This window comes from Anabrus simplex, chromosome 3 (assembly GCF_040414725.1).
Source record: "Anabrus simplex isolate iqAnaSimp1 chromosome 3, ASM4041472v1, whole genome shotgun sequence".
NCBI classification, from domain to species: Eukaryota; Metazoa; Arthropoda; class Insecta; order Orthoptera; family Tettigoniidae; genus Anabrus; species Anabrus simplex.
The window spans coordinates 91,409,024-91,436,624 of record NC_090267.1 but is presented as its reverse complement, the minus strand read 5'-3'; the positions used below and the strand labels follow the sequence as shown (position 1 = coordinate 91,436,624).

Sequence of the window (27,601 nt, the reverse complement as noted above, 5' to 3'; positions counted from 1 at the left end):
TATATACCTTCTCCAATTCCTTCGAGAACACGCCACTCGAACAACATCTAGCCTAGTGTATAGAAGTGTAGTAGGGGGCGGGTAGTGCCTCTTCCTTCGGGCAGCAGCTCTTCACAAAGGTAATGGCCGTTTAACATCTTTATTTTCTTGCTAGCTCAGCAGTTTAACCCTCGGGGAAGGTCCGAAACCTTTCTAATGTAAGCTATCTGTCCAAAAATGTAACTTTTACCGTTCTGATATAAAATATTCATATAACTTTAACTAAAAATCGGGGATAGAGAGTGCTTTACCTCTCGAGCTCCCCTTCATTATGAATTCGAGGTGACTACGTTTTTGTAACCGTTCTTCTACTCTTCCGTAATGTATTAAATTTATTCTGTATACGAGTCACCTCCATAGTTTGGGAATGGCTCCTGCTTCATCGGCCTAGTGCCTCTTAGGTTTTAAGAAGTTTCATGTAGGAGTGCATATTCACGCCTCCATTCAGTTTTGCATTTTGGGCCATTAACTTAACCTATTATTTTCCTACTAAGGCCCATTAGGCTGGGTACAAGATACCGCTGTTTCTTTGTAAGTGTGCCTTGAGGGCAGTTAATAGTAAAGTCCGTGGTGGCCTTTGATAGGCTCAGAAAATTGAGAGCGGGTCAGCTCTTTTATTTGTGGTAAAAGCGCCTCAGAGAGGCTTGATATTCGAAGGTGGGAGCAAGTGCTCCATGTTATTAGGGGTTTTATGCCCTTTGGTAAATATGTGTTTGGGAGCTGAGAGCTCAGGAAATGTAAAGTGAAGGCTTGAAACCGAAGTTCTGTTATACCATCAATCTTGTCGTTCCTAGACTTAAATTTTGTTACTGGTATTGTACCTGATTTGACTTCTTGTTACTTGTTCAAATCGGAAGTTTTATGTGAAAATTGTTTTGCTATTTTTGAAAATATAACCTTTAATGCCATTTTAATCAATATCTCAGCTTTGTAGTTAGACCCATTCCAGCCCGCACCTTCTTTCACCTCTGCATTCCACGGGTAACCCCGTAACATAGGCCGTGAGAACCCCGTATTGGTCCGGAAGGAACGGATTCCTCGAGTTTGAACTGAGCCGCAAGCCGTGACTTCAGTCATGCAGATCCCTACAACATCAAGCCCAACCGCCGTAACCTGGAAGGTAGAAAATTTAAACGTAGGAAACCACAGAACAATTGTCTCAGTTTGACAAACCTCGCTTTCCCAGAACTGGAATCATCTGAATTTATGTCAATATCCGGTCACTAAACTAAATTCCACAGATCTGACTCGATGCATAATTAAGAACAGAATTATCGTATGCGAGGAGTCGATAATAGTATTTACTTGTGCTCAATTGACAGGAGTGCGCATTTACAGGCGAGGCCGTTGATATTTGCTGGGCCGTACAAAGAGGGACTCTCAGTTAGCCGGGATTTCACCTCAAGAGCGGCATCTTTTCAAGGCTATATAAGCTTGCTGGGAGAGGGAAGCGTCCTTATTCTCATTCGTACGCATTCTGATTCGCAGTTGTCTCATTCGCAGTATCTTTCGAATGCAATCGCCCGTCGTGTACGTATATATTCGTTGTGTGTTACAGAAACTTATTAATTCATATCGCTTTGTGAACCTCAGTAACCAGTGATAGTTCTCACTTGAATTTTTATTCATTATTATGAAACGCCAAGTGTGGCATGGCAGTTCACAAACTCACTAGATACCTTTCCTTGTGAGCTTTTTAAGACTATTATTCGATCGCTTTAAATTAGCTCACAAGAACTAATAACGCTATCCAGTAGCATAAAACATTTAAAACGCGTTCGCGGATCGCGATGGTAACGTGTGCGTACCGTACAGATATTACCGCTGAGAAAGACCGATTTCAAATGGGCTAGTTCCCATAAATTACTGACGCACAAATCAGGACTAATATTTGTGCGTAGGATATAGTCAATGGTAGTCTATCACTATAGTAGAAATCTTGTGTACGATCACACCAAGTGGTGAAGCAGATATTCAAAAGTATATCACCATTCCAGACGATTCCAGGATCAAGCAGACGACAACCATGGCTTTACTAAGACTCGAGGCTACGATCTTATAGCTCGTGGTGAGTGCTGTTACTATGGACTAAGGATCGATGACATAGTGGTCATGTGATTCGTCGCTAAGGGAGAGATGGCTGCAAAGTTAAGTCCTTAATTTTATATGCATGCAAGAGTGATATTCGAACACTAGTATAGGGTTCCTCAAATCAATTAATTATAGATGAAATGTAAACCAGTGGGCCACTTGTTTTGCTCAGTTTTAGTAAGGTTAAATACGTTCAGGGCTGCAATGCACGTTCAAGCCCCGAGCTAAGTGTTTATGTTTTAATTAGATGGGAACAAAGGGTTAAATAGGTTAGTTATAGGCACGTGTTCCTTTTGTTTATGCAGCGTTTTATTCCCGTATGAGTTGATTTTGATAGAGATGTTGGGTAGAATTTTCACAGATAGGCTGCACGCCGTCCGCGTCGCGAGAATTCACGGAATAGATTAGAGACTGAATTAGATCAGGTTGTTTTTCTATGCATGACGCATGAATTTTTTAGCTGCGAGGAGTGTACGGTAGAGTTATATTCACCGTTGAATACAGAGCAGGGTCTTCAACTTATGGGGCAGGGAAGTTCAGGAATGTAAAGGGGACTCGAACCAAAGATATATTATATTATATTATATTATATTATATTATATTATATTATATTACATGAGTTGGCGTGAGATGTTGACGGAGTTGAAAATATGAAAGAGAGTTGATCGAGCCAGAGTATCTACTGGAAGTACGGATTTGTATGTGGTAATAAGGTATGGTAAGGATTATTCTGCCCGAAGGCAGGTCCGAACCTCCGCAGAGGTGTTCCTGAGCCGGAGTTTACGTGCGGTAGGGTGGCCAGTTCCTTTCCGCTCCTCCATTCCCTTACCCCCACCAACAGCGCGTGGCAACCCATCCAACTCCTGGCCACGCCCAATGTTGCTTAACTTCGGAGATCTCACGGGATCCGGCGTTTCAACACGGCTACGGCCGTTTGTGGTAATAAGCCAGCCTGTAATTATGCACGAGAATGTATTGTCTGTGCGTTAAATTTTGCAAGACAGAATTCTCTGCCATTGTGCAGAAAAGGAGTCGGCCAGATCACGACCATTTGTTAAAGCTCCCAGGTAAAATTCTACAAGTCAGCTGTGCCTGTGAGCCCTCTACGAGTGGAAGTATGTGTACGAGAGATTTCGCTTGTTCCACAAACTACTGTCTACCTCCCCCTGTTATTTAAATGTTTGTTGCTCTACAGCTGATCGCCCATGGCTGTGTGCAGAATCATGGAGGTGCTGAGTCTTGTTGAGACATAATCTTCGGAGCCTGAATATGTCGGAATAGAACCCGACGCCTCTATGAACTTCAGTGCATATTTGTGTGTGTTTCATTTTATAGGTATGCTTTTGTATGTGTACCTTGTGTTGTTTATTATTGTCCTACGTATTTCATCATCATCATCATCTGTTTACCCTCCAGGTTCGCCTTTTCCCTCGGACTCAGCGAGGGATCCCACCTCTACCGCCTCAAGGGCAGTGTCCTGGAGCTTCAGACTCTTGGTCGGGGGATACAACTGGGGAAAATGACCAGTACCTCGCCCAGGCGGCCTCACCTGCTATGCTGAACAGAGGCCTTGTGAAGGGATGGGAAGATTGGAAGGGATAGACAAGGAAGAGGGAAGGAAGCGGCCGTGGCCTTAAGTTAGGTACCATCCCGGCATTCGCCTGGAGGAGAAGTGGGAAACCACGGAAAACCACTTCGAGGATGGCTGAGGTGGGAATCGAACCCACCTCTACTCAGTTGACCTCCCGAGGCTGAGTGGACCCCGTTCCAGTCCTCGTACCACTTTTCAAATTTTCGTGGCAGAGCCGGAAATCGAACCCGGACCTCCGGGGGTGGCAGCTAATCACGCTAACCACTACACCACAGAGGCGGACGTCCTGTGTATTTATTGTTTTCTATTGTGATGTTGTCCTTTGTTGTGTAAGGGGATACATTAGCCCGCTGGCTAATTTGAGGGAAGCCAGGTTTTGCCCTGAATCTTTGCTAATGGGTACGGACCCCTATGATTAGAGTCTGTGTTATTTTGGATGGGTAAATTAGGTGCAGTCCTGAACAAGCGTTTTTTTATACATTTGTGTCCAACTATTCGATATATATATTAGAAAAATTACTAGTGTACCGAGTATTATCTTCGCATCTAATGGACGGTTTTAGATCGAGCCTACGGGCAAAGAACTTAGGGATTTAACGAAGCAGTCAAACAATCCAAATTATGTAACACGTTCCAATTTCTACGTAAATTTCTGTAATCGTAATTTTCGGGTCGTTGCCTGTGTTTCTTTTGTATACACTATTGCTAATATGTCAGTTATGTGTATGTGCGTATCACTTTTTCTGATCACTTGTACGGTCGATTTTACATTTATTTAATTTGCTATTTTGATTAGTATGAGCTGTATTCATGTTTTTTAGATTAATAAATCTATCTTACCCGAATACCTGCGTTCTTAATCACTAATGTTATATGTACGTATTTCCTGTCCATATACTTTTAGTATAATTTAGTAATTAGAGATTTGTGTTGCCCACTTCCGGAGGTACCACGTGCTAGGCCTAATTTCTGACAGGATATGATGCAATGGGACATGACTTGAAACTAGTACAGTCTACTTAGTGTGGTGGTACAAGACCTTAAGACGTGATTCGGATAGCTACTTATAGCGCATTAGCACTATAAAATAACGGGTGGTCTTTCAATCCGTTATTAGTGTGTCAACCGCACCCTACGAATCAACATCTACAAGAGTAAAACCTTTACAGGTGAGATCATCTTTTTTAATTTTACTTTTTATTTAATCTTGCTTCTTATGAGCCTGAATTATTTAGTTACTCTTATTTTATTTTTTTTTGTTTTATAGTATGGTTCATTTAGATGAAATTAATGCTCTAGAGCAAACCGCTGGTATTGAAACAAAACGGCTACGTGACTTGTCACTCAATCAACCTTTCCCCGTCACAAACCTGCAGAAGGTAACAATCCGTCTGTACGCGCGATGAATTGAATTGCCCCTTACCTGTAAGCTTCAATATGCTATCGGAAGGTGTTATAGAATTCCTGAACAGCCGCAGTTTGTTTCTCCAGTACTTGGGTATTCAGAACGGAGTCTACATTGCTCCATTTACAGAAGGAGCCATTAGTTGAAGTTGCTCTATAGACAGTCAGTCTTAATCAAATATTGTGTTATTCCTTTTATTTGTCGCTAGACAAGAACTCGCTACGCACCCTTCAGTATGAGACAGGAGTGAACGGATCGAATGGGGATTCGATCTGAGATCCCCAGGGTAAAGACCCCAGAACTTTACAGGGTTTTCAGTCTCACATATTATAAGGGAAGCTAATGTAACAGAACACAAGACTCCAGTGCAGTGATACATTGATATCAGTGATAGTGAAAATAGTAAGATGATGATGGTGATAATAATAATAATATTAATAATAATAATAATTGAGTGGTTCATAAATTCATTTGAGTTAGTGGAGACAGCTCCCATTGCTGAAGCAAGTTGGTGCAATGTGTGTGTTCACTAACTAAACAGATAAGGCAACTTGTTATTGCTTGGAAAATTTTATAGAGGTTCCACTCAGGAAAGAATTCTTGGAAATACACTGACTATGGTCACGTAGCCACAGTTCTAGAACCAAGCCGGGTGACATCAATAAGAAAGAACATATTTCCAGAACACATTAGAAGTTAGGTACATGTGTACTGGTCATTTTCTTGTCCGCCCATTCACGCAGTCACCACCTTACACATCTGCGTTCCACGATATTTTCGGAATAATAATAATGCTATTGTTGTTTACGTCCCAGTAACTACTACTGAATGATTTCGGAGACGCCGAGATGCCGGAATTTTGCCCTGCAGGAGTTCTTTTACGTGTCAGTAAATCTACCGACACGAGGCTGACGTATTTGAGCACTTCAAATACCACCGGACTGAGCCAGGATTGAACCTGCCAAGTTGGGGTCAGAAGGCCAGCGCCTCAACCATCATAGCCACTCAGCCCGGCAGGGCCAAGAATCATTATCCTATATTTAAAAGACTAGTCAAATAATACTCCTTTAAATGTTCGTCATCATAATATTAAATATGATTTCATTGACATTCTGACACCTAGACTGAGAAAATCATGTTTATCAGATATGGGTAAATAAAAATGTGACAATGTTACGAGTCGTTTTTATTTTAATGACGTAAATAATCGTGTATAAATTACTGTATTTATTTTAAAAGTCCCATATAATTTTCGAACCTGTACATATTCGAGTACATCACTTAAAAGAAACAGAGCTTTTTATTATAATGAAAATACATTTTAACTTTTCTTCAGTTTTGACGTAAAGAAATATCTTTTAGAGAGAGTGATGGTTTTCTTGAGCACAACGTATGTGACTGAGAGTGCAGCTACAAGAGCTAAACCCAGGACTGCGATGACGTCTAAAAGTAGATACTGGTACCAAGCAAGATCAAGCGCTGCCGATCTCAAGTGACGAGCACCGTTATGTCTAATTACATACTCTATCCACCAGATGGCTCGATCCAGCGAAGGTCCAACCTCCTCCCGGTACACCGCAGAGAACGTTTTCATATTTTCACGGTAGCTGAAACAGAAAAAGTCATTCAATTAACATATACCGGTACTACCGTATTTTGCAAAACAAACGACACCTAAAAAGTTATTTAATTGCTTAGTATTATTGTTGTTGATTCTTCCTCAAATGATTGAGGTTGCCCAACCAACAAAGAATATCACACAATAGAAATTTACCAGTCCTTGGAGACAAAGAAGAAGCAGCTAAACTACTTTAATTGATTTAATTAAGTGGGTGAAGCGTAGAGGTGAGGTCTTAAGTTCGATATCGAGGCTTTCAATATATGTATGCCCCAGCCAACAATGGTCTCATTCGGTAAACCAAAGCGTCGTTAAGTTAATGACCAGATGTCCTGTGGTACCACAACGTTCGTGACGGATAGTGCAGCCACAAGAGCTAAACCCAGGTGGCGCGAAGGCAAATTGCTCACGCTTAATATTTTAATGAGCTGCTATTTTCCTTTTGCAGTGAATGCTGTGATAAAAATATAAATACGTACCCTGTTGAACTGCCTTACAACTAGTATTTACATAATTACCTAGTAAAAGTATTTTCTCAATGTAAAACAATTAATGAATTTTTGTTTGCAAAATCTGGTAAAATTACGTGAGTTTTTTAAGAGCGCGATAGGTCGCGCGTGAGCAAATTGCCTCAACGTATGCATTTTACATTTCAATGAATGATTTGGTTACAATTTTAGATAAAACTACAGCATCACACTTCACTGAAAGCCACCATAAACTTCATGAACTTTACTTAAGAAACTTTCTTGGAAATGCAGTCATGTAAGAATGAACTACGCGAGGGGTCGCACGAAGGCAATTTGCCGCGGCAGATGCGAGAGTGAAAGAGAGAGAACTTAAACTACTCCAGAAAAGCAGCAGGCAATACACTGACGATAACCAACGTCAGGCGATAGAGAGGGAGGGTAGGTATGAAACGAGTGTCCTAAGCCATACAGCGGCTAGCAACGACGTTATTAACAAACATTTAACAAGTGTGGAAAACTGCCGCGTGCGCGACCTCTCGCGTGTTAATAAAGTGGGTGGAGCGTACAGGTGATGTCAAGATCGATATCGAGGCTTTCAGTGTATCAGCCAACAATGGCCTCATTCGGCATACCAAAGCGTCGTAAGTAGAACAGAAGTACCACCATGTGCCACCCATTCTTTATAACATTTCTGAAGATGTTGGTGAACAAAGTTTGATGCAAGAACTCAAGGACGTTATCTTCCGGCGTAATTCGGGGATAAAGTAGTGGTAATATTGATAGCACGCAGTATTTGATGAACTAACAAGTACGACTGCATTACATCCCATCACTGTAGTCACCAGCAAAATCTAATACCTATTGCCAGCTGTCGGGAAACCGTTGGGGACTGTTGGCAAGACGTTCTTTGCTGATAGCAGCGACGGATCGCCCTACTGCGCGGAGTACAGATGCCTCTACAGTCCATCGATGGTCTACGGAAACGAGGTCACTCACAGTGACAATCTGATCTTAGGAATGGAAGGCCGACCTGTGCGGTGCAAATCCGCAGTCGAATTCCGACCCGCACGAAACGTCTTGTCCCAGGTGATGCACTGTCGCAACAAGCTTCACGTAATCCTCGATAACACTCTATGCACTTTTGCCACTTTAAACCTCGATGTTAATCCACGAACGCTGATCAGATTTTGAAAATATGCTTTAGATCGGTGAAATCGACACTCTTCACTTCAATGCCACACAGCTCGATGACCTTCAAATGTACACTACACATCGACAGCAGCGCCACCCGCCCGCTTTCATAAACTATTTGCGCGTTCCCAATTCCTGCGAGTGTCTGTACTATTTTATTTACAGCCCTCATATTTGTAGGTAGGTTATGTGTCTTGAAATACTGATTATTTCAACATACCCCATGTGCAGGCGTCTGGGGCCATGAGACCTGAGAAACAGGAAGTTCCAAAATAAATTACGCGATCTCCAAAGTGTGTTTGAAGAAGGATAAATCACTCCCGCTCGTAATGTGGACTGTAGTTCCATCTTGCTGCATCCGTTGTCGTTCGAGGGGTAAGTTTCTGGCGCCACAAAACCGACCCAAATCTCGCAAGAATGGGATGATAATGAGGTCTCTGTAGACTGCTTGGTCCACTATTTTTGGATTCTCAGCAGCACCCTCGACGAAATAAGGACCTAATATTCCAAGTCCGAACACGGCTCACTTGTTGAAGAAATCGTCTAGTTTGTGATGATGGTTCTTCAATCCTCCAAACGTATAACACAAAACCAAACCAAGCCACATGGCGCAACAGCCCCAAAGTGCCATGGACTAACAAGCGACTGCTGTTCAGCCTGAAGGTCTGTGTCGTGTGGTCAGCACAATGAATCGTCTCGGCCGTTTTCTGGCTTTCTAGACCGGAGCAATTTTCTGACCATCAGATAGTTCCTCAATTGTAATCACGTAGGGTGAGTGGACCTCTAAATAACCTTCAGATCCAGATAAATAATCCATGACCTGGCCGTAAATCGAACCCGGGTACTCCGCGTAAGAGGCAGGCACACTATCCCTAGACCGTGGGGCCGGCTAAACATATAACATAAGTATTCACAAAATGTTCTTCTAGTTAACAGTCTATTCCTTCTCCTTCAGAAAAATAAAACCTCGGCACTCTTCAAGCTTACGAATCAAAACATTACCACGAAAGTACCATTGCGGACTGTAATACGTGTTACTTGTGCATTTTGCTCCCACTTTTTTATTTATTCTTTGAGAAACTTGACCTTCAACTACTGAGTTTTTATATGCTACATTCTCAGCACATTCTAAGCTCTTGATAAATTACAGGTTACTGCCTAATGCTCTCAGTCATTCTACCACAAAAATTTTTTTTTCTCTATCTCAGCTAATCATTAAGACTCAGATAGTTCGATGCGTGTGATTCTCTATGAATAATACAATGGGTCCAGAGTGAATCACAGTTTTTGCTTCTAATACGTACCTGTAATCATCCGTAACAACCGAACATGAGAGAAGCACCGTCAATACACCACTGTTACCAATGTTTCTTGATAATAATAATATTTAATGCAGCCAATGGCCATATAATAATACAGTTATAGACGTAATGGCAGTTCTATAGTTTATATAGCACTTGAATATTAAAGAATTTTGTCAGCGAGATGTGTCTGCTTTTGCATTTTATCACATGGTATCTATCACATTGGTCGCCACAGATTTTACACTTGCAAAGTTCACTTGGATCATAGTAGGTATCTCTTGCAGATTTTGTAGTGAAAACCATGGACCGCAAAGCTAGTCATGGTGTGCCTCAGTCCATAGTTAGCCGTTATCCATTCCCTGTTGATCATCGCGTCTCTGGAGAAGGAATCTAGCCATATATCTTTCCTTTTGTCCTGAAGTATTCTCCTGATGTGGCCAATGATAATTCAAGCCTTAGATCTTCAATATACAAGGGTTCTCTGGCAAGCAGGTAGACCAAGCGTGATGGGGTAAACTTAGAGACTCCCAATGCTTTTTTGAGAAATCTAGCTTTTACCTCCAATTTCTTTGATGTCTTTATTTTGCAGTTGGTCCCTAATTAGTGACAGGCTGTAGGTTAATATCGGTGAGATCTTTCGCTTAAACACTTTCAACGCAGTTTCCAATGGCATTTTCTGTATGTTCTGAATGCTGTTCATGGCAGATATGGCTATTGCCACTTTTTCCTTGATGTGGTAGCTGAACGTGTTTCCGTTTTTCTGTACTGTTAATCCAAGATACTTAAACTGTGAGACAACTGTTAGATGTTCTCGTCTGTAGAATATTATATCACTGGCTGCTGGCTTGTCACCTTTCCTGAAAGTCATTGTCACTGTTTTCTTCTCATTTAGTTGCAATCCATTATGTGTAGCCCATGATGTAAGTTTATTGAATGCTTCTTGAAGGTTTTATATTTCACGAGACACCAGTACCATGTCGTCTGCGTATGCATATATTTTCACATTTCCTGAAGCAATGATCTCTTAATGAACTTACCCACCCAAGATTGTCAAAATATCCGATTTCACTTCAATATTAATACCGACTTTTGGCCTCCGGAGTCATTTTCTAGTAGACGACCTATAGGCGTCCTGCATGACAGAAATGGCACACACACTTATATGTAGCATATTTCATATCCAATAAGAGATACGCGATATTAGGCAAAGAGTGTTATTTCTAATATACAAGCTCATAACTAATAACACTAGTTACAACTCGACTAGAAATAAACTGATATTTTCTGACAAGCTACTCACCTTGAGTCATTGATTACTTTCCCCAGGGCTTCCAGCAATGTCTCTTTAGTCAGATCGTTCAGTGGCAGGCCGACGCCGATTTTAGCAGACACAAATTTTCCAACGTTGTACTTTTGATCTCCTAAGAACGGCATTCCGATGAGAGGAACGCCATGGTATGCTGCCTCTTGGAAACTCTGAAGTCCGCCTTGAGTGATGAATACGCGGATATTTGGATGTGCTGTTGACAAATATAACAATTTCATAAAGTAAACTGCATTCATCTTGAAGCATTCTGCTACTATATCTATGTAGTGCGTCACAATTAAACTTCCCATTGGCCCTCACCAAGGCAGCCGTTAGTCGAATCCCGGTGAATGCAGATGATTTTTAAATTGAAAGCCACGTCCCTGCAGTTCGATTCCACATTAAAATGTGAAAGTCCCGTGGCTAGGATTAAGATATTGACATTCGCAAAGAATTACATGCTCGCTTTTAATATCGAATGAAGTCAACGAAAAGGTTGAAAAGAAATATTTGTTAGAAGTGTTGCCCATAGTTGCGCTGTTAAGTGACCATTAGGGCCTGGATTTATATACGTAAATTAGTTATATTTCCGAGGGGCATTATTAGCGCAACGACTTTATTGCTGACCGTTAATCCAGATTACCGAAGATCGAGTCCCAGGTCGGAATTTTCTCCAAAAATGTAACTTAGTATCAAGACGGGAACCCAGCCTGAAACGTTGACCAAAGAGATTTTTGCTGGTGAGTTAACGTCGCGCTAAGACGTCCGAAGCTTTTGGCAACACAAGGATGTGAAACAGCTAGGATTGGGAAGGTAGTTGTCGTGGTCTTAATTAAGGTAGAGCCCCAGCATTAGCCTGGTGCGAAATTGGGAAACAACGGAAAAACACGGTCAGGGCTGGTATTCAAATCTACCATCCCCCGTCTGAAATCTGACAGCTACGCGACCCTAACCGCACGGCCAATAGCCAAATCTCAGTATGAACTACGACGGCTACAGTGACCCCAGAAGTTACCGGGATAAACTGAAGGAAGATCAATATGTTACATTGAACATTGCGTAGACAGATTGGTTCACACAAGTAACGTAATTAAATTTGAGTTGAAAACATATTCTACTAACTTAACTGAAACGCATTGTTAATTTTCTCCGTACTCGACGCAATAGGAGACAATGGGGAACGTGTAAGTACTACTTGCGCTGTAGGTAGTGAAACGGAAAGGTATTATGCTGCAAATGCTGGTTTAACCATGGCCGACTAAATCTTTTGCTGCCCACCTAGCTAGAGCGACGCATCAAGTCGGCTGTGGTTTTACTAACGCACAACTGTGGTGTTGACGGAAAGATTTATTTGTTCTTTGCCTGTATAAAGTTACACATAATGCACATATTTTAAAGGCAATATGGACGCCCTCGTCGTGCTGAATTATAATATGTGTCGTGGACTGCCATAATTCATAACACTGTAGCGATCATTCTATTAGTTTTTTCGCGTTCTCATGGAAATAAGACAAAAATGTATATTGGCCGTGATTTGAATGAAATAACTATCGTGAAATTATACTAGGAATATTTAATTCATACATGATTGATTATTGACCCCTTAAGAATGAGTGTTGTCATTACTAAAGCAGATATTAATAACGTTTCATAAAACATAACGGGAAGTTATGACGGAATTTTGAAACGTCGTCAGCTTTCATTCAATTTTTACCAAATTTAGATTCCACATTTAGGTACAAATAAATACATATTTTACCAAATTAGAGTTATGTAGATGTATTGGTTCAAAGGTTTATTTTCCACTTTTCTTCTATACAGTACAAGGAAGATACCCGTGCTTTGTTACGCTTTTAAATTGAATGTTATCTTTCAAAGTTTTCAAATTTGGAGTGTCCACTCTCGGCTAGCCTATAAAATACACGTCAAACAGTTTTTGAGGAATTATTATTTATTTTCGAATCTAACACTCATTTGAACCCCATAAAATAGGAATGTTTTAAAATCCTACGTTATTTACCATCTAGGACTTTAAAATGTGACCAACCTGTACAATTTTGACTTCACAATAAAAATCGTACATTCTTCTATAACTTAAAGACATTCAACATAACGGTCACAACTGTTACATCGTACCTTCCCTCACTGTCATATAAACGCATCGAACCTATTTGCCATAATCAATCAATAATGAACAACTATGATTCCGAGATAACCACTCTACCACTCATCAAATCCCTGCCAGGCCAAATTAATATCACCGTTTATTAATAGACTAATAATCTTGACCACACCTTTTGCAATCAAAATTATTATCATAAGTTTTAAGTACCTAAATTTAAGTATATATATATATATATAGTACTATAACTTTCTGCATGAATACCAGAAATTAAATTGATCTTTCTTGGCACAATATTTCAACAATAGTCTTAAACGGACCACCTCCTCGTGGCGTCCAACGGTGAAATAATAAAATAAAACAATTCACTACAAAAGAAATCCAATATAATAATACGAAATTCCTTAAAAAACCACCAGGATACACATTTATCAAAACACTCGAAATGAAGAACACATAAATTCAAACACAGGCAGAGGTTCTCAAATTGAGCACACGTGCCAATAAATGTCCAAATAAGCCCAAATTTAACGGTATAGATCCCACTTCTGAGCGGGGAATCAGGTTTCGACACCGGCGCGCTTACCCCTTCCTCTGCGTCATTTTTCGAGAATGTTAAGTATAGGAATAATAAATTTTACTGTTAATAGCGTGCTATTAAGTGACACTAATAGCGATTTTAATAATAATAATAATAATAATAATAATAATAATAATAATAATAATCTCAGACTCGATTCGCTGCTGACATTAGGAGAAAGCCAACCACAGTCTTTCGTGAAACGTCTGGAGACCACTTATTGACCATGGCACACAAGTCTCGAAAACTTGTGCATAGCCTAAAAAGTTTATTATTAATCTTTTCTCGGCCATTTTGAAACTGTTCGAGACCACTCTCCTCTCCAAACTACAGACTGTTATCGATGGCTTAAACCTGGAGGCAAATAAACAATTCGGCTTCAGGAAAGGCCACTTCACCACCCACCAGACTGATTGCGGACATCACGAAAAACTTTAACAACAGATATATACTATTCCCTTTCCTTTATTATATCACGTCTGTTCGACAACATCTGGCATGAGGAACTCATTTTCAAGACGAAAGCCCTTGGTTTCCCCGGATATTTAACGGCATTCATTGCCAGTTATTAAATGAGCATAGCGTCAAGAGTTGTATCACGGGAAAGAAGTACATGAGAAGGTTCTGGAATAAGTGGCTGTTGATGCTGATGATGTAAGAGACCCAATTTTGAGGTGAACTCGACAAAACTTTGAGAAACCTAAATGGGAACAAGGGACATGTAATTGATGCTATATCCTCTGAATTACTGACTGTCTTAGGAGAAACCAGGACGGCGAGGTTGTTCCATTTAGTGTGTTAGATGTATGACAGAGGAGAATTGCCATATGATTTTAGACAGAATGTCGTTATACTTATTCCCAAGAAAGCAGGTCCTAACAAGAGTGAAAACTATGTCACCTTTAGTTTTATATCTCACGCCTGCAAAATTTTTCAATTCAGTCACTACTGATCTGCATTTAGGGCAGTCGCCCAGGTGGCAGATTCCTTATCTGTTACACAATGTGTACACATATAAGTCTGCTCTAATAACAATCGAAGGATGAAAAAAAGAAGCAGCAATCCAGAAAGGAGTGGGGCAAGGCTGGCGTTCGGCCGTCTCTTTCTCAATGTTTATATTGAACAGGCAGTAAAGGGAACCAAAGAGAAACTTTGAAAGGGAATCACAATGCAAGGAAAGGCAATGAAAACTCTGAGGTTTACCGATGATATCGTTCTTTTATCCGAGTCTGCAGAAGATCTGGAGAAATTCCTGAAAAGTATGGGCAGAGTGTTGGAGAAAGAGTATGTATGTATGCGTAGTATTTCGCCCGAAGGCTAGCTTGATCCTCCACCGCTCCACCAACAGCTGTCATAGATAGCCTAGGTGTTACCGAAAAGGCATTCTAGAGAAATGATGGGTGAGATAGTTTCCCGTTGCTTTCCTCACAGGACAAGAAGTTGCTATTACATATATGTCTGTCAAGTCCACTGAAATGCCTCCCCCAACCGACCCTATGGGCGATATTTTCACACCACCCATAACAGGGACTAGCTGCATAAGGTATACCTCGGAAACAAGGATGAGGCTGAGACAAGTCAATGAAAGTAACAAATTTATTCTAGCCCATACCAGAATACATAGTGCAATGTAAATACTACGTTTCACCAGCAAAGGCATTGAAAATAAATAAGTCCAAAACGAAACATGTAGTGCAGTCGAACGAAGTCAGGTGAGGCAGGAAATATTAGATTAGGAAACGAAGAGTTAAAGGAAATTTATGAATATTGTTACATGGGGACGAATGTAGCAATCTATCTTATGTCTGATGTAAAAGCAAAGAAGCAAAGTCACCTCCGTACCGGCCATGAAGGCCCTTGGAGGAGCGGAAGGTAAAGGGTTCCACCACTGTTAACCTCGGCACGTGATGGGGTAGAGTGGTTAGTTCTCAGCCCTGCCACCTTTACTCCCAGGAATTAACCTGGTACTCATTTTTGGTGTAGGCTGAGTGAACCTCAGGGCCATACGCACCTCCGGAAGTGAAAATCTCGTTTCTTAAATATTACGACTTCCTGACGGGGATTCGAACCCACGTCCTTCCGGGCGAACCGAGCACGCCTTTACCGCCTCGGCCAGGCAGCCCCTATGTCTGATGTAAGGAGGACTAATAATAATAATAATAATAATAATAATAATAATAATAATAATAATAATAATAATAATAATAATAATAAAAACCGGGCGAGTTGGCCGTGCGCGTAGAGGCGCGCAGCTGTGAGCTTGCATCCGGGAGATCGTGGGTTCGAGCCCCACTGTCGGCAGCCCTGAAGATGGTTTTCGGTGGTTTCCCATTTTCACACCAGGCAAATGCTGTGGCTGTACCTTAATTAAGGCCACGGCCACTTCCTTCCAACTCCTAGGCCTTTCCTATCCCATCGTCGCCATAAGACCTATCTGTGTCGGTGCGACATAAAGCAACTAGCAAAAATAATAATAATAATAATAATAATAATAATAATAATAATAATAATAATAATAATAATAATAATAATATAATAATAATAATAATAATAATAATGTTATTTGCTTTACGTCCCACTAACTACTTTTTCGGTCTTCAGAGACGCCGAGGTGCCGGAATTTAGTCCCGAGGGAGTTCTTTTACGTGCCAGTAAATCTACCGACACGAGGCTGACGTATTTGAGCACCTTCAAATACCACCGGACTGAGTCAGGATCGAACCTGCCACGTTGGAGTCAAAAGGCCAGCGCCTTAACCGTCTGAGCCACTCAGCCCGGCAAGGAGGACCTAAAATTTAGACTAGCACAAGCAGGCAACGACTTTCTTAAGAAAAAAAAGAATGCTCACTTCCGACATTAATACACGAATTAGAAAGATGTTTTTGATGACTTTCGTCTGAGCGTCTCAATTTATGAGAGTGAAATGTAAATGATAACTAGCTCAGAAAGAAAGAGAATACACGCTTTTGAAATGTGGTGTTACAGAAGAATGCTGAGGGTGAGATTGGTAGATTGAATCAAAGATGAAGAGGTACTGAGTCGAATTGGTGAGAAGAATTCGATTTGGCCGAATTTGACCAGAAGAAGAGACAATGACAGGACACATCTTAAGACACCCAGGACCTCTTTGGTTAGATTTTGAGGGAAATGTAGACGATAGACCAAGATATAATATGACAAGCAGGTTAGAGTAGATGTAGGACGTAGTATTTACGTAGAAATGACAAGGTTAGCACTGGATAAGCTGTAATGGAAGGCTGTCTCAAGCCAGTCTACAGCCTGATGACACAAACAACAAGAGCTTCCAACGAAATAAGGACTTATCAGCTGCAAGCTCCATCACAGCCGGAGTTCCGCAGGGTCGGATTGTGTTACACACGCTCTTCTTGAATTTCACCTTCACCATTAGTAATCCTCCGAATGAGAAATTATATTTATATACTGAAGACACAGACTCGTGGCAGGCACTCAGAGTCGAACAGAACCTCCAGACTGCTGTCTCCACCCAAGAGCGACGGGTCGAAAACTGAAGAATCAGGCTATGCTCTTCACGAAGAGAGATGGTAGATTGTTACAAGTTCTGAACTTCTCTGAAGAGGTAATCACATGATCGAACTGTGCCAAGTATCTGGGTGTCACACTAGACTCAGGATTGGCCTATGTAACTACTACATCTTACACTTGCTTTAACATGTTTGTTCATATTCGTACCTTGGTCTACCCCTACGTTCTTACTGTCTACACTTCACTCAAAAGTAAACAAGTTCTGAGTGTTTTAAGATGTGTCTAATTCTGTCTCTACTTCGGGTCAAATTTAGCCAAAACTTTCAGGTGCCACCTACGCAAGGGTCACGAAACCATTTCCATAGGTAACAGTCTTTTTCCACAAAACAGACTCCTGCTGTATACTACAGTAATTAGGCCATTACTTTTGTATGCCTCTCCTATCTAGTGCGTTGTCGCCAATTGCCACTTGCGCAAGCTACAGTCCGTCCAGTATCGGGCCTCGCGGCTTGTGAGCAAGCAATGTAGTCTGTGTCCGGCTCAATGCTGCGAACAAAAAGAATGACTGAGCTCGTATAATTTCGTCTTGACATAGGCTACCGTAGACTGCTTGAAACATTGACATACTTAATATATCAGTACGGTCTAATATCACAGAAAAATATCAACACTTGTCAGTTGACATCGCTCATCGCCTGCACCTACTATTGACTTACAGAGAGTAAGCCAACCGTTCACACCTAAACAAATGAAATTAGTGTAGGCTCATATATGCTGTTTCCCAGAGTTTCAATTTATCGCTAAATATATACAACAATTATATCACGTTATAACTTCAAGTATCTTACGCAATATATCCTGTTGTGGCATCCATTTAGCTTGCATGACGTTGCTGGACAGTCCTGGCAAGACATCCGCCTCCCATTTCCACAGAACGCGCTGTGGTATCTCGGAGAAGGCCTGCACGATGTGATTCAGCTTCTCTTTGGGCAATTTTTCGCTCCTTACCAGAGATCCAAGACTGAAGTAAACAACTCCATGCTCGGCACCATCGAGGAAATTCTTGATGTCCTAGATGAAATCATAGTAAATGAGTTACCTTATGCCCAGAATTTCTGTTCAGAAACAGGGACAGATACTAATAACTAACAAGACGGTCACTTTGTTTACAATTTTCAGCTCGAGGCTACGATTTCTCATCTAGCTGATACATATTTCCGACCCGTATTGGTTCTCTTCAGCTCTTGTTTATAGGCAACAAACTTTATGAGTAAACTGACAAGTGACCATGGCTAACCCCTTCAAACTGTCGCCAGCGTCTGCATGGAGAAATTTGAGAAGTTCACACGGAAGACACTGATACACAAGCCTACCAGATGGTTTCATTAAGAGGATGGAATGTTCCTACGACCACACAATTAAATAAGGTACTCAAGTTTCTCCAGCATCTGAACTGCATACAGCCCAAAAAATCCAGTTCTGAATGGAGAAAAATGTGATGAGAAAACATCCATTTCTGAGCGTGCTTGTGAGGAGGGACGCCCACCATCTAGCCTACACAATCAATCACACATTCATCGCTTGCAAAAAGAATTCCAGCCATCGCCCTAAACAGACAAGGGCGATGATAATAACATAGTTTGAGGAAGCCAAAAGTTGTGTCAACCAGCTCTAAATCAGTGTGAAGTGGAGCATGTCTTCTCGGCTTTACAAGATAATCTGTACAATAAGATAGAGATCAACAACGTTGATGAGTCTCCTCCAGAATCCGCGAGGAAACAGAAAAGAAAATGGGAAACACTAGCAAGGTTTTGGAAGTACTTCAACATCAACACCGCCAAACAACCACAAAGAAATATCCTAGTGATTACGCTGGGCTCCTCTTTTTAACCTACTGTAGGTGCGTACCGCATTTCATTTTTATGGATAATACGAACTGCAGCAATAACTTCAGACTATAAGAACATAAGGGTTATGTCGCCTAATCCAACTAAGAAATCGGCAGTGGCAGAACACAACACCTCTTTCGTCACTATATGATTTGAGCAAACCACGGTTCTGGCAGTCACCCGCAGCATTATGACGGTATGTACCGAGAATGTATTGAGATAATGAAACATGATAACTGTTCCATAACGGAATAAGAGGAACTACAAAAGAAGATTAATATTTTAGCAGAGTAAGATGACTACCGCTCGTCGCAAGACGGCTGAAGTTAACGACACCCCCTCGTCGCAAGACGGCTGAAGTTAACGACACCGGGTCATACTGAGAGTACAGAACGACGATACCTATGAGAACACCTAGCCTTCTGAACGTCTACTATACCCATATCGTTTCATTTTGACAATGGCTAGAGCACAGTAGTTACTAAATTAAACTCGTGTCCTCATCCTGAGGAGGTGCAGCTCTTTTCAGGCACACCCCCAATGGACGTGAGCTGCGTGTACCTTCTCAACCACCCTCCTACCATTCTTAAATTTCTGTGAGTACCGAAAATCTAACCCGGGCCACCGAGGACGGCAGCTAATAGTGTTAGTCGTTACGCTACAGAGGCGGATAGCACAGCAGTTGAAACGTCAACATACCTGCTAGGTCAAAACAAGCTAATATTCCGGAAGAAGACCATAACTTCTCAGTTTTAAATATATGCTTCAGTCACCCAAGTTAATTAAACTCATCAGAAAGGAGACTGATAAACGTTATAAAGGAATTAACTCATATAGATAATAAACTACATATTATTCAATATCCAGGAGCCTCCGTGGCTGAGACGGCAGCGCGTCCGCCTCTCACCGCTGGATACCGTGGTTCAAATCCTGGTGACTCCATGTGAGATTTGTGCTGGACAAAGCGGAGGCAGGACAGTTTTTTCTCCGGGTACTCCGGTTTTCCCTGTCATCTTTCATTTCAGCAACACTCTCCATTCTCATTTCATAGCATCTATCAGTCATTAATATATCACTATGTGAGTGGCGACCCCATGCTTCATTCATTACATCCCTGACCCGGTCAATGACTGGAAAACACGTTGTAGGTTTTCATTTTCATATTCAATCTCAGTGAATTAACTCTTACGGTTTCATCAGGAAAAAATGTAAGGAGTCACAAATAAGTATAAACAATTGGGGAAATTCGTGTCCATAATGCAAACTTTCAACCATGAAACAATCTTCCGCAAACAAACGGGAATTGAACGTGTAACGTAACATACCAAACCCCATGGCACTGCAGTTGTGACTTCCCCTTTCGGAGAACAATCATTGAACGAGAAATGCAACCATGCAAGCTAAGGGCGCCAATCTTTAAGTTGATGACTTAAAGATAAAAATTTATAATCAAGCTTGGACGGACTCTTATCACTAATCATTAAGCCGGAGAATTAGAAATCAAAAGGCTAATTAAGGCAGATTGATTAAAGTGAACTAGAAAAATACTATTTATTATATTGAATATAAATGACGACGGTTTAACGAGAACTGAATTTAAAATAGGAAATGAATTTAACAAAAAGTTGAATGACTCTACTTCGCGAAAACTTGCAATATTTTTAACTCGCTTGCTCACCATGTAGTCTTGTTCTGCTGGTCCTTGGAAAGCTTCCATCCTTGTAGCTGGAACATCACTGGTCGTCTTTGAGATCTCTTCATCTGCAGCTAAGTACCATTCCTGCCTTGCAAATTGCATCAACCACTAATTGGAAGATGGCTTCGACACTAACACTCCCTATTATGCTCTATCCCATATATTGGAGATGAGCCCTAAGTCATAGTTAGAAAAACCTCCTTGGGTTATGTGGAGAGGATACACAATTAATAATCCTTCCAACTTTACTGAAAATGTGCCCTGAAGTTTCATTTCTATCTAGTTTAATACTACCTATTGTCTTAGACTGGTACAAACCGGTCTAGTAGCCGAGCTGTACGTACTTCCTGATGAGAGTGGCTATACACCCCTCATTCAGAAATTACTAAGTACCACGTCGTGGTAACGAAATAATTAATGTAGAAGTGATAAACTATCACACTAGTCCACTATGGTACAACAACCATAAGACAAGTTCTCAGACCTACAGCGAAATACAAGATCGAAGAATCAAGAAGATTAATAATAACGAATGCAGAATCAAGAAGAATGAAGCCAAGAGCTCCAACACGCCCTTTTATAACCTTCTCTGGCTCTAATTACAGGTCGCTACACGTGGTCCAATCAGTTGACACGTCTCTCCCCACTCCAGATATTAGAGTTGATGGGTCTTAACCATGATATCAACTGTTCTTCTATTAGCCCTTTCACTCAGTATCCATGGCAACATGACGCTCCTTTGAAAATATAGGCGGTGATCAGTTTGAATTATTCTGGTCGAAATACGGTAGCTGTCGTTATAACGCTTGAACACGTGCTCGCTTTTCCCAGAATTTGGTGTCTAAATTTGTCCTTCCTTCTTCCTCGGTGATGGCAAGATAGAGGAAATCTACTGCAAGTTAAATTTAAACGAATGTCGCAAGAATCTAAGTGAATACTAGGATATTCAGCCCTCGTTTACAAGTCGTAGTTACAAAGTAATGAAATGATAGTGAGCAAATGATCAACCATGAATTATAATACAATTACATACCAAGATAAATATCATGACGTTAAATTCCTGAATTAATTACATATAATAAAATTAACATAATTACACTGTGACGTCTGGAACGTTACATACGCCCCCCATGAGTTCTTAACAAATATCACATGAGTTGAGAACTCACACTCTTACTCCCACATTGACTTGAAATACCTCTATTACCTGCCCATTACGAGCGACATTATTTTCATACAATTAATTATATCTCACTGTTTCCATATCTCTCTTAGACTGCTTACCATTGCGAATGTCTGTTATTTCAGTTCATCTTGAGGTTTAGATACTAAGTTATGCCCAACATGAGCAACTTTCCATTTTTTTAAAAACAAGATTATCTTTGAGAATATAACATAATATATATACAATTCAGATTACAAACTCTCCCGAGTGTCTATTAGTCCTTTTACTCTCCATCTTTCCGACATTCTTTGCTAGATAGCAGTAACACGTTCTCTTCCCATCTTTTACATTAAAACCATGGAAAACAAATGATACAATCAATTTACACCTTAATCACTCTCTCGAATGTTTCAACCTTATCTTGAAGCAGGATGCAATACACTTCACACGAATACACACGCGATTTAAGCTCACGGTAAAATTATTGCAAATTAGAAATGCACATACGGGAAAATTAATTATTTGCCATCGTCAGCTTTAATTAGCCTTCGGTAACATCTCAGAAAACAGATAAGATATAACATTTCATGGCCTCACATACAGAAAACAGATGATCTATCGGCATGAACGAGCGTAAATCTACCACTACACACAAACACCTCCCTTGTTTACGAACACAACTAGGAAATACCACCACAATTGAGAGGTAAACTCATTCCGCTCGTAGTCTGACATAACAGGTAGCAACTTCCCCGAGTTACTGACCTATATCTCACAATCCGGTTCAGCCACCTCACACGACAGGTATCTCCGTAAACTACTAATGTTATATGAACCATTCACTACGCTCTCGCATTCAATACACAGACGTATTGATCCATCAGACTTAGGTACGACAATTAAGGGATTAACTATTGACTGTTTGATAATTCATTCACATCGTCTGCTAACATAGCTTGAATTTGATCCTCTACGGCTATGGCATATTTGTGTGGTATCGGATACCGCGGTCCGCTGAATGGACTCTTATCCATCACAGAAAAAGAATGCTCGTACAGATGGGTAACACCAGGTTTCTCAGAAAAAATCTCCATGTGTTCACATAACACTTCAAATAATTTGTCCTTCTGGACTTCATTTAATTGATTTCTACTTACGGCTTCTTTCAAGCCACATATTTTATCCTCATTAATCCACAACTTGCACAACTTCAGGCCCTCACTAGCCTCTTCATTAACTTTAGAAACCTCTCTCATTCTCCACACTGTACTACCTTCCGTTTTCCGCTGAATTTCCTCCTCAAACTTGACCTTGATATCCTCATTATTCCACCTCAAATTTAGCACTGCATCATAGTAATTTAACTGAGCCAATTTTAACGTTAACCAGTCATATCCCAAGATAAGATCAAATATCAAATGCGGAATTACCAAACATATCTGAACGCTAATAAAATTATTAATACAGATCGGAACAGCTACTTGTTTACAAATTTGCTTAGACTTCTTTCCAACAGCCGTAATGATGAAAGTAGACTTAACAGGCATTTCCTCCAACTGAATACCCTGTTTCACTAATGACTCATACTACTGAGAACTAATACATGATATTTGGCTACCAGAATCAATCAAAACTTTAACCCACGCCCCCCAAACTTTCAATTTAACAACGGGATTGACTACTTTATTACTTGAATCTCCATTATTCTGCTCGGGTTCATACAACAAATCGTCTCTAACATCTAGGTCATATGGTAACACTTTCATGACAAGACACTTCGCTACCTTCGTACTAGGCTGGAATTCTGACCTAAGATTACAGCCTCTAGTTAGTTTAAAGGTTCCCTTTGTGTATTGACGTTGGACTCATTAGTACATTGCTCTGGCCCCCGTTGGGAATTTCCTGTCCTATATTCAGGTGCTCCGCTCCTACTGTTATGCTGAGGTCTGAACTGATTGCGAGCTTCGTGATTCTGTGTTCTTCCGTTATGTCTCATTCCGTTGTGATGACTAAAGCTCTGTATATTCTCCGTTCTACTCCTAAGGTTACCTAAAGCATCAAAACTGACTATTAGGTTCTCCATCTCCTGAATAGTACCAACTCTTTGCATGCAGGCCGCTTCTCTCACCCTGTCCGGAAAATGTCTCAAAAGTAGTCTTACTACATCAGACCCCTCGGTTATACCATCTAAGTTCTGACAAATCATGACATGGGCCAGGAAGTACTCGGTCATAGTGACTCCCTCATGCTGTTTGTACCTCCCAAATACCACCCTTTCTCTCTCCCGAGCTTGTATCGCTTCATTCCAGAATTTCTCTCTAAACTTATTTCTGAATTCTTTCAGGTTCGTCATCGTTTGCCTATATACCATGAACCAAGACCGAGTTTCTCCTACAAAAGCATGGTCAATATTTTCCATAACGTCTTCCCAGTCCATAGACCCTTCCTCTAGACGCTTTTCAAACCGTTTTTCTATCATCTTAAGGAAATCTAGCGGGTTCGTTTGTTTCCCATTAAATTTAGGTAGTTCAATTTCCCTAATGTAGCTATTTCCTAGACATTGCTTTCCCGTGAAAACCTGTTTATCCTTTGCCACCTGTTTTAACTGATTTTCTGCTTTCTCCATCCGGCATTCTACATCTTTGTCTCTCCTATCAATTTCGCTCTCCAAATTAACCTGCTTCTCTTTCAGTGTCCTAATTTCAATCTTATTCTCTTTAGCTATCGCAAACCTTTCTTCACTTGCCCGGGTCTCATCTTCTATTCTAAGCTTTACTGTGTCAATCTCTTGTTGGACGTGGTCTTTGAATACCCGTATTTCTCCTTTTTGAGTCCCAACTCTCTTATCAATACTAGTAACCTGCCTCATTACTTCCTCCCTAGTAGAGTTGTTTTCCTTCCCCATTGATTCCAGGAATTTACTTCTCTGCTCCGCAAACTTTTCTTCTACCTCTTTCCCTTGCCGTTCACATTCACTTTTCTGGTCCTCTAATCGCTTATTAAAATGTTCATTTTTACCACCAGATCGCGTAACTGCCTACTGTGTTCGTCCATTCTCCGATTCGCTTCCTCCTTATTTTCTCTCATCTCCCTGCTTAATTCAGCTTTAGTTTGCTCTAACTGTTCTTTAAGTTCATATTTAATATTCTCAATTTTAGTGTTAGTTTGTTCTAATTCACTTTTAAGCTCAGATTTAGTTTGTTCCAATTCATTTTTATTTCAGATTTACTCTCCTCTATCTTACTCAACATTAACTGCATCATTCCCATTAACTGATCATTATTATTACTTTCATTGTTAGTGTTTACTTCCGCTTCGCTCCCCATCCTACTATCATCTGACTCCATACTGACTTCTTTCTGCTTGCCTTCACTCTCCATACTACTTACACTTCTATCTTCAATTTCCTCTACTAGACTACACAACTCTTCCTCTGAACTCAATACGTTATTGCCTTTTATTGCCCGTCCACTGCGCAACATCCTCTCCTCTTTCGTCTGATCAGTCATGACCCTCCCCACAATCAAACACTCCTAATGCAACGTGGATATCCAAATTTTACCCATAATACGAATTCTGATATCGTTACTGTCAATAACTGCTCCGTACTTAATGATTTTCTCGCCCTACGTTGGAGCGGCATTATGTGGCTTCCCCTTTCGGAGAACTATCATTGAACGAGAAATGCAACCATGCAAGCTAAGGGCGCCAATCTTTAAGTTGATGACTTAAAGATAAAAATTTATAATCAAGCTTGGACGGACCCGCATCACGAAAAACTTTAACAATAGATATATACTATTCCCTTTCCTTTATTATATCACGTCTGTTCGACAACATCTGGCATGAGGAATTTTCAAGACGAAAGCCTTTGGTTTCCCCGGATATTTAACGGCATTCATTGCCAGTTATTAAATGAGCATAGCTTCAAGAGTTGTATCACGGGAAAGAAGTACATGAGAAGGTTCTGGAACAAGAGGCTGTTGATACTAATGATGCAAGAGACCCAATTTTGAGGTGAACTCGACAAAACTTTGAGAGACCTACTGTAAATGGGAACAGGGGACATGTAATTGATGATATATCCTCAGAATTACTGACTGTCTTAGGAGAAACCAGGACGGCGAGGTTGTTCCATTCAGTGTGTTAGATGTATGATGAAGGAGAATTGCCATATGATTTTGCATATAATGTCGTTATACTTATTCCCAAGAAAGCAGGTCCTAACAAGAGTGAAAACTATGGCACCTTTAGTTTAGTATCTCACGCCTGCAAAACTTTTTAATTCAATCATTACTGATCTGCATTTAGGGCAGTCGCCCAGGTGGCAGATTCCCTATCCGACAGAATCCGACTGTCTGCCTGCATCGGTCTTGATCGACGGACGTTGTCCCTCTGGGGTGATGTAGATTTGATTGTGCGATCCATTCCATGAGATGAAAAGCATATTTGTTGGGGCGGACTCGTGTCCGTCCAGTGTTGGGACTGAAATTGATAGCCTCAGGAGCTGTAATTAGGCCACCCCTGATAGGGGAACAGGTGTCTTTGGTAGCCACACCTAAGGTGGAGTACAGATGCTACCTGACAGATTTCAGTGTCATTTCCTTCACTGAGGATCCATCGCCCTCGTAAAAGAGCTATCTGCCCGAAGCCCCCCTCAGAGTTTCATGTTATTTTCGCCGACCCAACACTGAGCGTTGAGTCATTGGCTATACAGTATGCTCTATTATAGTAACAGGATGAATCAGGCCAGACAAGTGAAAAAGATAACTATCTAGACACGGGTATTAAAAATTTCTACAGAATGGTCAGCTAACGAGGGTCAGTGGGTACACTTCCCTATGTTTTGTTTTTGAGGTTGTTGAGGATATTCATCTAATGTAAGCCAATGCGTTTTTGTATAATGTACGTATCCTTTAATGCTTTCCCCCTCCTGATAAACGCAAAGTGAGCCGCAGTAATTAACGTCTGCACCGATATTTCTGCACTACCTGACAGAAATTGGAGCACCCGTACTTGGTGTAAAGTGGTCAGCGGGATGTTGCAACTCTTGATCTCTGCAATCCGGGTGGCAACCAATAATCACATGCTGCGAACAGCTAAATTGGTACAGGTAATATCACTGCAAAGCCATCATAACACAGTATATTTGCTACGATGATGATGTGGTGGATGTGTGAGAGAAAGATTGAGAGAGAACAATAGTCAAGGCAGTATATAGCTGGCAGAAATTTAGGTTTTGTTATGTTACGTTACCCTGTCTAGAAAACCAAGCAGAACGGCCGAGAGTATTCGTCGTGCTGACCACACGACACCTCGTAATCTACAGGCCTTCGGGCTGAGCAGCGGTCGCATGGTAGGCCAAGGTCCTTCAAGGACTGTGTAACGTTCCAGACGTCACAGTGTAATTATGTTAATTTTATTATATGTAATTAATTCAGGAATTTAACATCATGATATTTATCTTGGTATGTAATTGTATTATAATTCATGGTTGATCATTTGCTCACTATCATTTCATTACTTTGTAACTACGACTTGTAAACGAGGGCTGAATATCCTAGTATTCACTTAGATTCTTGCGACATTCGTTTAAATTTAACTTGCAGTAGATTTCCTCTATCTTGCCA

The 27,601-nt window shown here is 40.8% G+C and overlaps 1 protein-coding gene across 2 annotated transcripts in view; it reads right to left on the bottom strand.

The window, feature by feature from the left end:
• Nucleotides 1-6,295: 6,295 nt before the first annotated feature.
• Nucleotides 6,296-27,601, bottom strand: part of LOC136867053 (UDP-glycosyltransferase UGT5) — an 83,215-nt gene continuing 61,909 nt past the window's right edge. For both annotated transcript variants that reach the window (XM_067144159.2, XM_067144160.2), the window contains exons 5-7: nt 18,070-18,292; nt 11,010-11,229; nt 6,296-6,733 (exon numbers count right to left, since the gene is read on the bottom strand). In XM_067144159.2, coding sequence (XP_067000260.2) covers nt 6,448-6,733; nt 11,010-11,229; nt 18,070-18,292 — 729 coding nt within the window. In that variant the 3' untranslated portion in view covers nt 6,296-6,447. The remainder of the gene's footprint in view (nt 6,734-11,009; nt 11,230-18,069; nt 18,293-27,601) is intronic.